Raw genomic sequence first — 15,811 nt, forward strand, 5'->3', positions numbered from 1 at the left:
ATATTTTTTTTTTTTAATGGTTTTGTGACCCAGAAAATATGAGATTCTATTTTATGGCTGACTCTGATCTGTCTTGCTGGGGCTTTTATTCCCTCCTCAGGGAAATTTCTTTGTACAACTAAAATCTTTCCTCTTTCTCAAATTAATACGGTCAGGCCTGAAGAGGTGATGAGAATATTTTACCTTTTCTGCCCATGTTAATTTTTTGATAATTTATGGCCAACCTGTGCTAGCAGATGTTTTTGGCAGGAACCTGGAAGTTTCCAGCCTTTGCACAAGCCTTCTGCTGTTAATTGCATTTTGTTGGCAAGGACAGAAGAGCAAAATAGCACAGCCCTGAAAAAGTAGATGAAGGATGTAACTTAGGGATGCATAACATGCAAAAACACAAGCAGGATGCCAGCTCAGCTCTGCAGGGGTGACAAAGTAGAAGTTATGGAAAACAAAGATATTGGGCTTACTCAGAAGTGGGGGTCAAGGAACAGCCACCTCAAAAGGACACCAGATGTTGGAGATGGATCCCAAAGATCCATAAGAGGATTTTTGATAAGGGATATGACTATCTAAAATAAAGCAATACATACACATCAAGTAAGTGGGGATAGCTAATGAATGTGTGATCAGTGTGTATAGTAAAAACTCAATTAGAGCAAGAGCCCTCCAAGAGCCAGCTGATTTTGGTATCAGTATTAGGGGACTATTCCTCAGATGAGACCAGTGAGAAAAATAGCAGTTGTTTCTGCTCTCTTTCTCCCTGGGAAGTTCTACAGCACTACACATTATTGCATTTTTTTTTCCTTCTGAAATGGCTATTTGATTCCTCTCTGTGGGCTCTTCCTCCACACTGTAGTTTTAAGTCTAAATATAATCTCCTTCCCACGCAGGAGACTTGCTTTAAAAAAAAAATGTTGTAAATATTTTTTTTCAGAAGTGCAGAGCTGTGAAACTTGGTTTAAGAGATTTTATTGACTCCAGAGAAATTGTCTGGACCGGCTGCACGGCTGTTGTAATTTTTTTGTGCGTGTTTTTTTCTAGTGTTGGATTCATGGTTTCAGCTTTCTTAAGTGAGGGAGGTGCTGGGAGTGCTAAAAGCATTTCCTCCAGTTTTTCCAATTGTGTTGCTGTGGGGGAGGTGAGCTGAGTCTTGGGGAGGGCGAGCTCAGTAAAGAACCTGAATTGGGTCTGGAGGGGTTTCAGCCCCTGGACCTGTCCTGGCTGTGGGGCTGAACGTGTCCTGGTGCAGAGGTTTCACCCCCCATGCTGGATAACACAGTAAACATGTTTCTCTCTCTCTTTCAATTCCAGATTTTCAGGAGAGCTGACAAAAATGGTAAGTCTGTGCATTCATACTTCACATTTCTTGACTGGACTGTTGTCAGTATTACCATTTTTCCTGATAGTAACATCCAAGTGTCTAATTTTCATTCAGTTTACTGGGTCATACACTGATACACTCAAAACATCAGAAAAGGTTATTTTTTTTGAAAAGATATTCTTAGAGCAGAAGTGATACTGGTATGCAAGCTGGCACGGCAGAATCCACCAGATTAAGAGCAATTTCACAAAACCAATATAAAAATAAATCCCAGGTAAGTGATAAATGAGGATCCACCCCTTGGTAATCTTGAAGTAGCTTTGCAAACCAGACCTAACTTGTGAATATCAGTAGTTTGGTTCCTGAGGGACAGGACCCACACATCAAAGAGCAGCACACACGGATGTGTGTTTTCAGTCTGTGCTGTGGAAAGCTGAACACCTGCACTGAGCCCAGCCAGGTCTCTGCATTTGGAATAACGTGGAGAGTGTTCATTAAATGACTTGGAAAGAGAGAGCTGGTAAGATAACAAGCTTAAGGAAAAGAGAGTCAGTGGGCCAAATCCCAGAATCTTTCCACACCCTGAAAAGCAGTTTCATTTTAGCTCCTAGATAAATCCCAAGAGCTGGTGTCTATTCTCTCCTTGTTGTACAAGAAAAAATTAAATGTTCATCAAACCTCTGTGTGTTTGCAGAGGGACATGTGGGAGGGTTGTGCAGGGGAGCACAGGGGAGAGTTTGGTTGTTCTGTTCCAGCTTAGAAAGGGAGATACCTGATTTCTGCTGGGGCTCACAGCTGGGCATCCTCACTGCCCCTGGGTAGGGAGTGTGCTGTCAGCTGGCTCCCAAATCAGCAGCAAATGTAACTGTGGGCACTTGCTTATGGCAACTGACAGAGTAATGAGATACTGAAGTTTGTTGCTTAGAACAGCTGAGCAGTTGTGTGATGCAAGGAGAGTGGAGAGGAAAAAATGAGTTTATGCTCTTGGCACCAGACTGACTGACTTCAGAGATGGTGCTGGGCAGGTGTTTGAACTGCCAGGGGTGAAAGCAGGGTGTGAGGAGACCAGCACTGCTGAGCACAGGCAGAGAAGGTAATTTGTGCTGCTCCTCCTGACTGCAGGGAGAACAGCTGGATCTCTGTTGGAAGGCCAGATGCTCTTTGCTGAAGGAGCTGTCTCCATCTCTGCTTCCACTCTTGTTGCTTGCAGTGCCAGCACCAGAGCTGCAGTGTTTGGGCAGCACAGCAGGTTCTCTCCACAGCACTGATGCTGCCCTTCCTATGGAGGACAGGCTGGCACAGAGCCTGTGGGTTCTGTGGCACCTCAGTGGCACCTCTGCCCCCAGGCTGGCTCCTGCAAGGTGACACAGCAGAGCACATGTCAGCCTGGGCATCTCTGCTCTCCAGCCCCTGGGGCAGCGCTGTCTGTGGTCCTGGGGCTCTCCTCTGAGGGATGCACACCCTCCAGAGGCTCTCCTTACATTTATTTAGGTGCTGCTTTTGTCCTGACACGACACTTGCTGGCCATGATGACCAGTTTCACCAGCCATTCATATTTGATGAGCTCTGGATAACAGAGTTTGCCACTCGTTATAATCAGCTCAGTGTGTTCCTCTGCAGCCTTTTGGGATCACAGCTCCCCACAGCCTCTCTCCAGCCTCCTGCAGCTCACAGCAGCTGCTGCAGGAGATGTGCGAGGATATTGCCATTAGTACAGCCTCTCTGAAAACTAGGGCTCAGAGGTTTCCAGAGCCAGAGGTAATATCTTTGTATTTTGTATCCCTGGGGATCTCTTTTTCACAATTTTCCGTTTGACATTCTGGACTTTATTTTATTGATTTGTTGAAATTCAGCCTATTCATGGCTTTACCTGTTACAGCTCCAAGGAACAGTGGAAGCGTCAGCCTGCTGCTTTTATGTCTCACAGCAGGTGCTGTGCACAGCCCTCTGGGAAAAAATGAAAATCTCACACTTTTCATTTTTGTCACAATCCCAGGATGGGGCCCTGAGCCCTGGACAGAAAAACACAAATCCACAGATTGCCAAAATATTTTACTGCGTTAACATGCTTCTGTGGTCCCCACACCTGCAGAGGTTCCTGTCTGGCAGGGACTTTGACCTTCCAATTACCGGCTGAGGGGTCATTATCCAGCGCTGTGTGATGGTGGCAGGCTGGGGAGGCAGCTCCCAGGGCAGGGAGTGCTGCAGCTTTACCAGAACTGGCAGCCCTTGCTTTCCTCAGCTGTGCCAAAGCCACTCTTACAGACCTGTGTAGGAACCCCATGGAAATAGGGCAGGGGAAATCTGAACAAAGCTTTGGCTCTTGACTTCTGGTTTAACTACAACATCTCATTTAAATTTTTCCATGCAGAGATCAGATGGTTAGAAGGTTGCCTAAAAGGCAAAGGAAAGGATTATAGGATTAAGGAGTAGTCTCATTTAATGTGCAGTCAAGAGGTCATAAATTTGGAAATCTTGTCAGCATCTTGATTTTTTTTCCCCCCAGCCTGGTAAAAATGGCACATACTGTCTTAAAGCAGAGTGGCTGGTTCAGACACAGTAACTATGGAGCCTGGTAGCCTGAATTTAAGAGCATCTCCCTCCTCCCCCTTCCTTCCAAACTTTCTCCCATAAATTGTTAATCCATGTAAAATTGGATGTTCTTGCTGCAAGATGCTAAACTACGTTATTGCCCCTGCCATGTTCAGGTCCTTGTATTCAGGTGATTTGATTCAGTGCCTAAATGTACTGAAAGGCTGCTAATGAAGCAGCTCCTGCTTGTTAAAGACATCTGGGTCTCCTGCTCCACAGAAGTGAGATTCTGTCTATAATATGAGCTAATGACCTCTTCCTCAGTGATATTATCAAGCAGTTTTATAACTATCTACATGATAAACTCAGAAAATGGTCTGCATAAGACACCTGGAAATGATGAGAACATTGGAGATAGCTGCATAAACTGACAAATGGTCTGATAAAGGGAGAAGGGCTGGAGTGTAACCTGAGAGTGAATAACTCAGCCCCAGTCGTGCTTTGCAGGGGCATGGCTGTTAGTCATTCAAAACAATCTTTTTCTTTTGTGTAGGAGTGTTTTTCCTTTCTCTGCTAATAAATCCACCTACTGTCTTGTAATCCTCCCAGCCCCAGTAAACAATAGTTAATCATTTAATTGGCGTGTGCTGGGAAAACGGAGGCATCTTGTTTTAGGCTGGTGCAGTGGAGCTGTCAATCATCTGAGTTATCTACTATGTACTTAATCCTCTCATTAGAAAGCTGCTAATCAATTAAATAGCCCAGGATTCTCTTTGAAAGATTAAAAGGATTTTATTTTGACAGAACAGCCTAACTGCTAACAATTCATTATAGATATGCATCTTCCCAAAAAAGGGTGTTTTATCTGGAAATCTCCAACTCACTGCAACAGCCCAACCCCCATGCCTCGAGTGTAACTAAATGCAGAGAGTATCCAGCTTTAATCTGTGGTTTGGTGGGTTTTGCTGTAATTATTAGATCCTGCTCAAGGAACTGCCCATCAGCCTGACCCATCCACAGGTCTGACTTCCAGGCAATGGGCTTTAGGTAGTTTCCCCTGGACCCCTGCCCTGGAAGAGGAGAGATGCAAAAGGAAATAGGCCAAAAACTTGGTTATAAAACACCTGCAGAAAATGGCAGGAGCAGCTGGCAGTGGTGCACATTTCACCTGACAGTGACCAGTGATGAGTTAGTATTGTGGTTCAGTCAACCTGGCACCTTCCTATTGCTGCTGTCCTTGTGATTTCTGTACCAAGAACGAGCCCAAACTGTTCTGGTCCACCCTTCAGATTATACCTAGAGAAGGTGTGGATGGGAATGAAGCCATTCAGCACCCGCTGTCCTGAATAGCTTCTGTTATCAAAAATGAAATACAACGAAGTGTGAAGAAAACCAGAGTACAAATGCTGAGAAGAGGTTTCAGTTTCGAGTTGATCTGAATGATCAGCTGAAGGCCTGTAGAGGACGTAGCAGAGCTAATAAAGGGGGAAAAAAAAGAAGCATGAATGAAGCAGGAATTGGTGTTTGGAAAGGGCTTTTTGGTTAAGAGCCATGAGGGCAATGGCATTGTGCCCATTCCTATCCCAGTAGGGCTTGTCCTTTAAATAGCTGCTCAGAGATATCTGTTAGTTACTTAAGAGCTCATTAAATGAGATTTAAGCTACTATTCTGTGTAAGGAAAGGTCTGCCCGTCCCAGTGTTACAAGTCTCATAGCAAATTACAGTACAGAGCACGGGGGCACACAGAGAGCTCCCAACAAGAGGGAACATGGATAGCTCTGCCGTCAGCATCACAGCAAACTGGCCAGGGAGCCTGCTCTGCTGCCACTGGGGCTGTGCCCTCGTGCGCAGAGGGAGCTCTGCTGCTCACACATCAACTGGCAGTGCTGCTCTGCCTGCTGGCTTTGTGGCAGTGATGCCACTGCTGACACCCTGCTATGGGGACCTCCAAAAGCTGGGAAAAGGCAGAAAAACAAAACCAAGCAAATGAAAAGCTTCAGGAGTGTGTCTCAGCCCCAGCTTGAGACGTTCAAGAGTTCAGGTTCTTCATAACATTCAAGAAGGCACGTCCTAAGTGTCACCTGAGTAGAAATCAGTCTTGTTAAGCACCAGGACACAAAGGAAGAGAGTGAGGTTTCTCCCATGGATTGTGTTTCTCAAGGAAGGGATGGTGGGAGAGCAGGGAGAGTCCTGGGCCTGCAGCAAGGGGAGAAGGCTGAATGAAGCCTGGTGTAGTGGGTCTCCAAAGGAACACATGGGTGAAGCTACCAGCAATTCCAGCCCTTCACAAAGGCTGTGTGCCTGTCCCCAGTGCTGTGTTTGTAGGCAGAGACAGCTCCTCTGAGGACTTTATGGATCTGGGGAATTTGCAGGATGTTTAGTGGCAATAGCTCTCAAAGTCTCACCCACCTTTCCAGACCCTGCTTGGAGAAATTATTTTGATGCCCTCTAGTGAGCCCAAAGTAGGAAGAAATGCATGTTTGTCTGTGGATGTGCTTGGAGCTCAAATTCACAAATGCAACCAGACACAGGTTGCTGTGTAAATGCTTCCTTTTCCTCCTTTCACTCTGAGAGCGCCCATTGCTGATCTTGAGTCATTAGTACAGAAACTGGGCAAAATGGAGTGAAAATGCCTCTTGAGTTCTGGTAGTGCTGCAGCACAGAAAAATTCACAGAGAGGGGGATGGAGAAAATTTATCACTGATGAGCAGATGGTCCATAGACCCCATTTTTGACTTGGTAATTGTCCACAAGTTGTTTTTTAGACTTGACATACTTATCTTCCCCCATTTCCCCATGAATCTGAGGCCCTTTTAGAAAATATACTTGCACAGGACTTGAATGATGGTAAGCAACTTGGACTTCAGTAACATGGCTTTCAAGGCATCAAGGAAGAAAAATCAAGGCATTGTAACTTTGGGTGCTTTTACTGGATCTTAAAAAAGATGCCAAGTTAGGGCACTGATAACTCCAGATATGTATAAATAGTATCAGAATAAAAAGGCCCTGAACACCTAATAAGCTTCTCATTGCACACATAACCCTTCCTTCCACAGTCACAATTCTTCCCCTGTGGTGAATTGTGCTTTAACTGTGAGCTCTTGGGTGTTTTGCAGTCCCTGCCTTAATGGGCTATCACTCTTCAAAACCACTTATTTCTAGACCCAGGTAATTACCTTCTGCATGGCTACTGCTCCTCATGTGCTGGGAAAACCTTGAGCTATTCCTATCCTGCTGGTGCATCTAAATTAAGTCATTAGTTCTCAGTGAGAACATTTATAATTCTTGCATAACAAAATCAGTATTAGCAGCCACCCACATATAAGCAGAAAAATTCAGTGATGAATCAGGCTTTGTAACTGTGGATAAATCTGATAGGTTCTTCCATGACCAGATGACCAGTCTAAATGTATTTCTCTTTGTCTTTTAAATAAATAAGAAAATATTTGCATTTAGATAGTCTAGATTTCAAGTGACAATCAAAAAGCACCTTGTAAGCCTGTGCAAGGACCTTTATTTACAAGGAGAAAGTTTGAATCTGTTTTCAGTTGTTTGGAGTCCTGTATCATTCCCAAGCTCTCTCAGTTACCCTTCCAAGTCCTTGCAAAGTTCACAGCACATGGTTTGGAGGGGATGACATCTGCTTAAATTGGGACATGCTGTTCCCAAAATAATAAACAAACCTATCCACCAGCTGATGAATTTTGAGATAATGTAGAATTGTGAAAGGTGGCTGCTGGCCATGCTCTACAGGCTGTCATTAGATGTGTCCAGTACTTCTATCGACCCTTTATCACTATGAGCCTAGGAAAAGATCCTGGGATTTGATTTTCATCATTGACTGGCTTGAAAGGGCACTTCCCAGCTGCTCATGCCCTTTCAGGGCTGCCTTTTTCATTCTTCAAAGATGTGAGGGTATCTGGTGCCTGCTGTGTGCAGCAGAAGTGAAGAGCTGCAGATTTTTAGGACCTGTTTTTCTTCTCATGTCACTTGTTACCAAATTCATGTTAGAAGTGAAGGGTAGGGTTTGTGGTTTTTTGTTTGTTGGTTGGTTTGGTTTTTCTGTTTGTTTGTTTGTGGTTTTGGGTTTTGTTGTTGTTGTTGTTTTTTCTGGATTACCTTAATTCTGCAGAGCAGACCTTGAACTGGGGGCACTGGGTTAGGACTTCATTAACAATTGCACTCTCATGTGCTACAGGCTGAGTTATGCAGCAGCCTGGCTTTAATCAGGGCCCACACCTCCTTTGCTTAGTGCCAGGCTTAAGCCAGAGGAGGTTTGAGCTGGGCAAGGTTTGGATTCAGCCCAGAAACACCCCCAAGAATTCAAGTCAATGATGTGACACCACATAAACTTTTATTTCCACAACGGAAGTGCCCATATTCCACCTATTTCTGCACAGCATCAATTTATGGCCCATTACTGTCCAAAATTGTTATTTCTGTTGTCCTGTTCCTAAAGCCTTTTCCTGCTGAGATTCAGCCAAAATAGAAAGAGCTGTGAGGTCCCCCAGGGACAGTGGGCAGTGGAGGCACTGTTGGTCCCAGTGTGACCACCCTGAGCAGGGAATGGCACTGGTGGGGTTATAACGAGCTGGGAAAATTCCTCTGTTTAAACTGAGTGCAACTGGCTTGCTGACACTTCAGCTGATCTCTGATAGCCCAGGTGCCTGACTGATCTTGTGCAAAATGCCCTTTTCTCATTATTCAAGGTACTTTGCAGTGCAGGTGGCTATCTCCTGTGTCCTTGCCCTTTTGCTGTAAAACCTGCAGCTAGAATATCAAACCTGACTTAAAGAAAAACTTAAAAAACAGCTTTAATTTGGCCTCCTTCAGGCATGCCTGCTGCCTGTGGTGCTTTGCTGCCTTGTGCCTGTAAAATATATTCAACCACACGTTGCTCCATTCCAGGGCTGTTCTGGCAGCTCCTGGCTGCCCTTTGTGCCCTGCACCCTCCCTTCTCAGGGCTGCTGAGCCTTTCTTTCCACTCTTTCTCAAAAATCCAGCTGCTGAGCAAAACCCATGGTAAAAGCCATTAACTGCTGTAAACTTCAAGGCTTCCTGACATTTCTGCACCAGCAATAAATGGATTTAAACCTCAGAGTCAGTCAGATACTCAAACAGGCAGGTTTTTGCACTTCTGTATGAGGCTACACCTCAGTCAATTAAAACCCCAGGTGATGCTGCTTACCTGAAGGGCCACCTTCCTGTGAGCACTGTCTGGGCAGAAGTGTCAGCCTGTGCTCCCTGCTGGACCACTCTGATGATTTCCACTCTGATCCATCAGCTGAGCCTCCTTGCTGCTTGTTAGAGGTCCAAACCTGCCTGCCCATGAGCCTGTGGTTCATCAAACCTCCTGCCCTCAGGAGCTGTTGCTCCCTGCTCAGTAAGTGCTGATTTGGCAGGGCAGAGAGCTGCCTGTGTTTGGGCCCCACTGCCTGGCCTGGGCAGTTCTTCAGCCTCTGGGGCCGGTTCTGTGTGTGGCTGAGCCTGTGCATTTCACAGGGGATGCTCTTCCTCTGCTCCATCCATGCTCTCTCTCAGCTCCTCCTTTCCATCCCCTTAGCACAGAGGGTTGGAGCCAAGCAGCAGCTGTGAGTGTCCCCAGGAGATGCAGGGAGGGGATGTGGAGCAGGGGTTGCTGCCTCAGCCTGGCAATTTGGGGCTGAGCATTTCATCCTGAGGGCAGCATTTCCACAGGCTCCTCTTGGCTTTGGAGTGTGCCAGTCGAGGTCTGACACGCAGTGCAACCCAAAGGAGATGGAGTTTATTTTCCTCTTCTCTTTGTGGATTGGGAGATGTCGGTTTTCTTCTGCAAGCCTCATTAGGGGCTTCAGCTGGACGGGAGATATTATTGTAAAAGATTTAATGACCATGTTGCAAGTTGTGGAGAGTGGGAATAAGGGATTGTGGTTTACAGAGGAGACTTTGAAAAGCTGCTCAATTAGCTGAGAGGGTTTTTAAAGATGCTTCTTTCCAGAGCCAAGGTTGGGAGATTTAATTGGGGGCTGCAGAGCAAATGTGTGTACGTGGCACGATGACAGCCAGCAAAGGGCATGATCAAACACTTAGGGAGCTATTACCTACTTGTAAACCCGACCCAAGAAATGTAAGTTTTATTGATAATGCCCTCAAAGTGGTGGTTCTTGCCCTGTTTTTTCTGGAGCATGAGGATTGTTGACCTGGAGAGACACAGCTGTAGGTATCCTGACAGCAGTTTCAGTCAAAACATTATATTCATGTATTTTACTTGTCAATGAGAATCTGCCCTGACATCTCTTCTGAGTTCATGACACAAGCCCTGAGCTGATTCCAGCTCCTTGTCTGGGCCAGGTGCTGGGAATGTCCCTGTGGTCTGGCTCAGGTTAGTGGGCAGCGAACATCCAAGGGGAGCTGAAGGCAAAGTGGCTGGGCACACTCAAGAGGTGACAGCCATGGCACTTTGTGGCTCTGCTGAGGTTTGGCTGCACCAGGAGCACCTGGTATTTGTGTTCAGGGACAAAAGTAGTGCAGGTTGGTGAGGAATGGGGCACTTCTGGCACAGGGAAGCCAGGAGCTTGTGGAGATGAGATGTAGCTGTGAGTGTGGCCCAGCCTTACCCCAGTGTCGTGCCCTGATTTTGGGAGAGGAGGGTACCTGCAGGAGGGTCTGTTCTGCATGGACATGGCTGCACAAGGGAAAGGGAGCTCTGACTACAGTGACAAGGCAGGGAAGTGATGGACATTGAGCATTTAATGATTTTGGATCCAACTCATTAATATCTCATCTTGCTGTATCTGGGAAGTTTTTCAAAGTAGATACAGCAAATCAATATTTCTCCTGCTAATTTTGTTGTTTTTGTTTTGTTGAGTTTCGGTTTGGTTTTGGTTTTTTAGGGTTTTTTTACAGATATGCAATTTTAAAGTGCTTGGAAAGGACTTTTGCAGCTTGACTGGATATAGTATCCTGGCAGATTAAACATGTGCCATAACTGAGATTAAAAAAGGCCTGGCTTTGTCCTCCTCCCTTGGTGGGAGTGTCAGTGCCACATTTCCCAATCTGCACCTGAAGGCATGGAGGGGCTGTGAGATGACTTTATGGAGTTTCAATTAGTGTCCAATGAATCTCCCTTGGGAGGGCTGTGCAGGATGCTGCCTTTGGTGGGCTGCTCCAGCCTGGCTGTTTTACCTGTCTTGGCCTGGGGCAGTGGCGTGGTTTGTGTGCTCCAGGGGGTTACTGAGCATGGCAGGGTGCAAGGTGACAACACACACCCAGGCCGAGCTGATGGGTGTGGGGACTCCTAAAAATGCCTTTGCCACCACCACAGGCGTCTTGTGTGACCCTCAGCTCACGTTATTTCTCTTGCTACACCACCCAAATCTCACCAAGAGCTTCTGTTGCTACCTCTCTTTCTCAGGGCTATCCTGTGTTTGCCTTGAAGTTTAATCCCTGGGAAGTTCCCTCAGGGGAAGTGAAGCAGATCCTTAGTGAAGGAAAAGCATTCCTTTTGCCTCTTTGCTTGGATGCTCTCCTCTGCTCTTGTTGCTGTGGGAACAAGGGACAGCACTGGGCTCTGGCATCCTTTTTAATTAGGTATCTTCTGCAGATCAGCTGTATTTATTGAAGATTTTTTATTATAGCTATTAAAATTAAATAAGGCAAAAATTGAATCCAGAACAAATACACTGCTGCAAGTTATCCTCATAATGTGCTAGCAATTTTTGCCAGACAATTGTGAGAAAATATGCTCTGGCAGCCTGTGTTCAGGCAATTGGCCAGGAACAGCTATAAATCATGTGCATCTTTTTCTTCCTCTTATCTTTCTCACTCTTTTAAAATACCAGATAACATATGTGTGAGAGAAGGGTGTATCTTACTGAGTTGCAGTGAGCAAAGGCATATCTGAAGCTGAAACAATGATACATCCACACCTGTAACTTCTAGCAAGAATAATCTGAGGGGCAGGAACAGTTAATCTTTTTTTTTTCCATGGGAGAATGTGTTAGCAAAGAGTGGAGATGGATGTTCATGGACTGAGAAGCAGGAGCCTCTTTGGTTTCATGGCTGGCTGCCTGCACCGTGGGAAGGTGGTGTGCTGCTCTGGAAAAAGACTGCAATATTTCAGAAAGGTTTAGAGGCGGAAATAATTTTGAATTCTTTTAGAGTGGGAGTTACTTTCCTGTGACCCTGCTGCAGCCTGAGTGCAGAGGTGAAGCCTGGCTGTGCTGGCCAAGTGCCACAGCACAGCTCAGTGCCAGCTGCAGGGGGAGATGCTCTTGCCACTCCTGCTGCCCCTCAGTGCAGCTTTACAGGGCTGGTACAGCTGGGCTGGGTTCAAGGAGAGCCTCAGGCTGGGCTTGGGGTTGGATCCAGGCTCAGCTCCTGCTGCCAAGCCTCTCCCTTAATGGGGTGCTGTACTGGGGACACAGCCCCACCCTGCAGATGGGAGTGGCTGCAGCCCCTGGTCACTCTCAGCTTTCTGAGCTCAGCCTGGAAGAGCAGCAAGATTTTAAGGCTTGGCTGAGTGTGGCTTTGGGGTGCTCCTGCTGCTTTGCACAAACACGTGGGGGTTCTTTTCCTTAAGCCTCAGTCTTGACTCCAGGAGCACACAGAACCTCTGCTTTAGGCACAGGCTGATTTGGCTGGGTGTTGTTCTGCTGTGCCAGCACCAAAGCACAGGCTTGTGCCTGGTCTGCTAATGAAAATGAGTGCACTGAGGCTTGTTTTGCTTTCCAAAGGATTTTCTGCTCATGGTGGAGATGTTACTTTTCCAGCTGGCTGGTTTGCTGGCTTTTGAACATGCTACACTTTGTTAAGCAAGGCTGCTTTTCCTTCCTCAGCTTTGTAGTCCCATCAGTTGCTTTCTTTTTTTTCTTTATACATCCCTCCCCACCTTCTAAAAAAGGATGGATTTATACTGGCAAAAAGTTCAAGATTTAACAAAATCTTTACCAGTATATTCACATTAACAGGCTCTGCAGTGTATAATAATAATAATAATAATAATAATAATAATAATAATAATAATAATAATAATAATAATAATAATAATAATAATAATGGGGCAATCTGCACCCTGGCAGGCAGGAGCACTGCAGAATTGCCATGGCACCACTCTGCCACCTTTCTTGGCACCAGCAGCATCCGCAGAGAGCAAATGTGCAACACTCATTAACCCCATGACATCCCTGTGGGGTGGGACAGGAGGAAAGGAAGGACAGAGGGGCAGGAAGGGGTGGTGAATGAATTTGAAATATTTCTGCCTGGAAAGCTGAGCGATAGGAAGACACAGCTTTGCCTGTCTGGGTTTCAGACTGGAGAGCAGAGGCAGGGAATGGGGGATGCACAGCTGTCCCTGGGCTTTATGAAGCTCAGGCTCTGGCTATGTGCAAACACAGCCATGTGCAGAACTGTCTTGTTATCCATTTGTAGCTGGAGTGATACTGGCATCAATTAATACGCTCGGTATGTGTCAAACAGTGGGGGAAAAAGTGTGCTAGAAATGGAAGTACTTGCATAAGGCTGTAAAAACAAGATAAAATATTTATATTTTTCAAAGAAAGGCCATGTTTTCCTCTCTCCTGCATCCTGTAATTCAGGCTGTAATTTCGGTAGGAAAACAGCAGAGTTTAGATCTTGCAAAAGGTTTTCCTTAGCTGGAAATCAGAGGGGGAAATGGTTTTCTAGCATTTAACTGAAGGAAGAATTAAATGAAAAGAAGTTATAAAAATGGGGCTGTCCATAGACTATTAAATCCTCCTGTAACAGGAGCAGCATGAGAGAACGAGGTGCTAAATTCTGAAATCCTGGGGAGATGAAGGGGAAAGGAAAAACCAAGCGGTGGGAGGCGTTCTCGCCGAGCGCTGTCTGCAAAATTGGCTGGAGCAGGACACAGAGCCTTAAAACTTTTCAAACCCAATTGTTGCTTTCTAAATGAGGTGCCTGACATTTTAAAGGTCAGCAGGTGAGAGAGGGTGAGCGCTGCTCGGCAAATGCAGTCTGACTGTGCTCGCTGCCAGTGCTCCTCGCACCGGGGCTGGGGCTGCAAAACCCGGCTGGGGCTGGCTGCAGCTAAAGGGAAGATTTAGCAAACAGATCCACAGTTTTTTCAATATCAAGAGCCTGAAACTCTGGATCACTGGAGCTGCTTGCTCCCTTCCCATGCTCTTTCTGAGAGCCCTGCACCAACCTGAGCAAATGTATTCATACAGCAAGTGACTGGATAACCAAGGCACTGTAAAAGAAAGCAGTTTTCCTACATCCATAAATCAGTACAGAGCAGGACTGGGCTATTGCAGTACAGCATGAGTAGGGGTTTTTTTCCTTTTTACCTCCTGTCTTTTAGAATTTTAGTATTCAAGCTTTAAGCCTGCAGTACGTATTTCCTAAGCTGGACTGCTAAACCTTTGAATTGTCAGCATGCTGAGCATTTTGATCCTTTTACAAAACAAGAATGAGGATGAAATGTTTCTCACTGCACGGCTATTGCAGCAGCACTGGGTGCAGATCCACAGGGGCTGATCTGGCATCAGGAGCCAGGTTGTTCTGGGCCACAGACATCCCCTGGGATCTGGGCAGGTAGAAAACCACCCTGCGAGCTTCCTGCTCTCTGCAAAAGCACATCAGTGTGCTCCATGAGAGAGACAGGCAAGGTTTGCAATTAGCTTCTCTTTAATTAGGGTGGACGTGGGTGGAAACAGCACATGTTGTGTCATCTCCCACACCACATGTCACCAAGCCCTCAGTGAGATTCATCCTCTGACCAGGCATGGCCTGACCAGCCTGGCCCTCACCAGCTCCACTGGTTTTGCAAGGACTGTTTTGTTTCCTATCTCCCAGCTTATGATGTCCTTTTCTTTTGTATGTAAATGAAACCCAAATCTTTCAGGCTCACATGTGTACAAAGAGGCAAACAGGTCCCTCATGAGAAGGGTGCTAAATCCCGCTGAATTCACCCGTGGCTTTGTGCATTGAACCAGTCTAGGAATCCAGCCTAGTGCTAATAGTTTGGGAAGGCAGAAAATTCCAGTGTTTCTTGCAGGCAAAGGAGAGCCTGCAGAGAACTGTGCTCCTCCAAGGCTGTGATGATGCTTATCTGCTTTCTGGAAAGCTTTTTCATGGCAGGTTTGGCACTGACATGTGAGCTGGTAATGCTGGGAGACAGAAAACCTCTCTGTAAAATTCTGCTTTGATGAAACTCTCAGATGAGCCTTCTCCAGCACCAGGATGCTTCTTCCTTCAAATGGGTCCAATCTCTGCTAATAAATCACCTCCTCCACATGAGGAGGGTTTGATCAAACATCACAGGAGATAGCATCAAGGGCTAAACTTACCATTTTCTATTCCATTACCTAAAGCTCATAATGCTCAGTGCATCAAAGAGGTACAGAGTCCCCTCAAGCATTTCTATCACCAAGCCTGGCAACCCGCAGTGAGTTGTCCATGTGCAGAGTAGCTCCTGAGTTTTCTTTCTTGGTTGCTGGGTTATCTTTACTCCTGCTGTAGTATTCTGTACTCCTGAGCAGAATAGAGCAGGGCTATGTTACCTACTTAGGGCTTTTCAGCTTTGGGGGGAAAAAATGCATTAGCAGTTTGGATTTCCTTTGAGTATCTTGTATAGCATTTCCTGGCATGGCACTCCTGTGAAATCTAGATGCTTTTGGGTTCTGGTGGAAGGTTTCTTGGTGCTGTTTCTTTTTTAAAAAACTATAAAAGGATTCCAATGATTTGCTTATCAGAGCCTGGGGAAGCTGAAGAGAGCTCCTCTGGGCATGGTTTATCTTGGATCTGTTTGGCATCACCCCAAGGGCTGGAGGTCCTCTGTGCCCCCCTCTCTGTAAATCTGGTTCTGCCAGAAGCAGAAAGGTCATGCTTCACCCTTATGTCAGACACCTTGTGTGTCTTGACTTTCATGGGCCACATTCCCCTTTTGCTCCTCCTTCTGCACCATGCACTGCTCTCCCAGCTGGTTTTTCTCACCAGCATCCA

General features: G+C 46.1%; 1 protein-coding gene across 3 annotated transcripts in view; it reads left to right on the forward strand.

Annotated features, from left to right (window-relative positions):
* NECAB2 (N-terminal EF-hand calcium binding protein 2) overlaps positions 1–15,811 on the forward strand; it is a 76,223-nt gene that overhangs the window by 12,074 nt on the left and 48,338 nt on the right. For all 3 annotated transcript variants that reach the window (XM_063410881.1, XM_063410883.1, XM_063410882.1), the window contains exon 2: positions 1,306–1,330. In XM_063410881.1, the coding sequence (XP_063266951.1) occupies positions 1,328–1,330 (3 nt within the window). In that variant the 5' untranslated portion in view covers positions 1,306–1,327. The remainder of the gene's footprint in view (positions 1–1,305; positions 1,331–15,811) is intronic.

This window comes from Prinia subflava, chromosome 13 (genome assembly GCF_021018805.1).
Source record: "Prinia subflava isolate CZ2003 ecotype Zambia chromosome 13, Cam_Psub_1.2, whole genome shotgun sequence".
Taxonomy (NCBI): domain Eukaryota; kingdom Metazoa; phylum Chordata; class Aves; order Passeriformes; family Cisticolidae; genus Prinia; species Prinia subflava.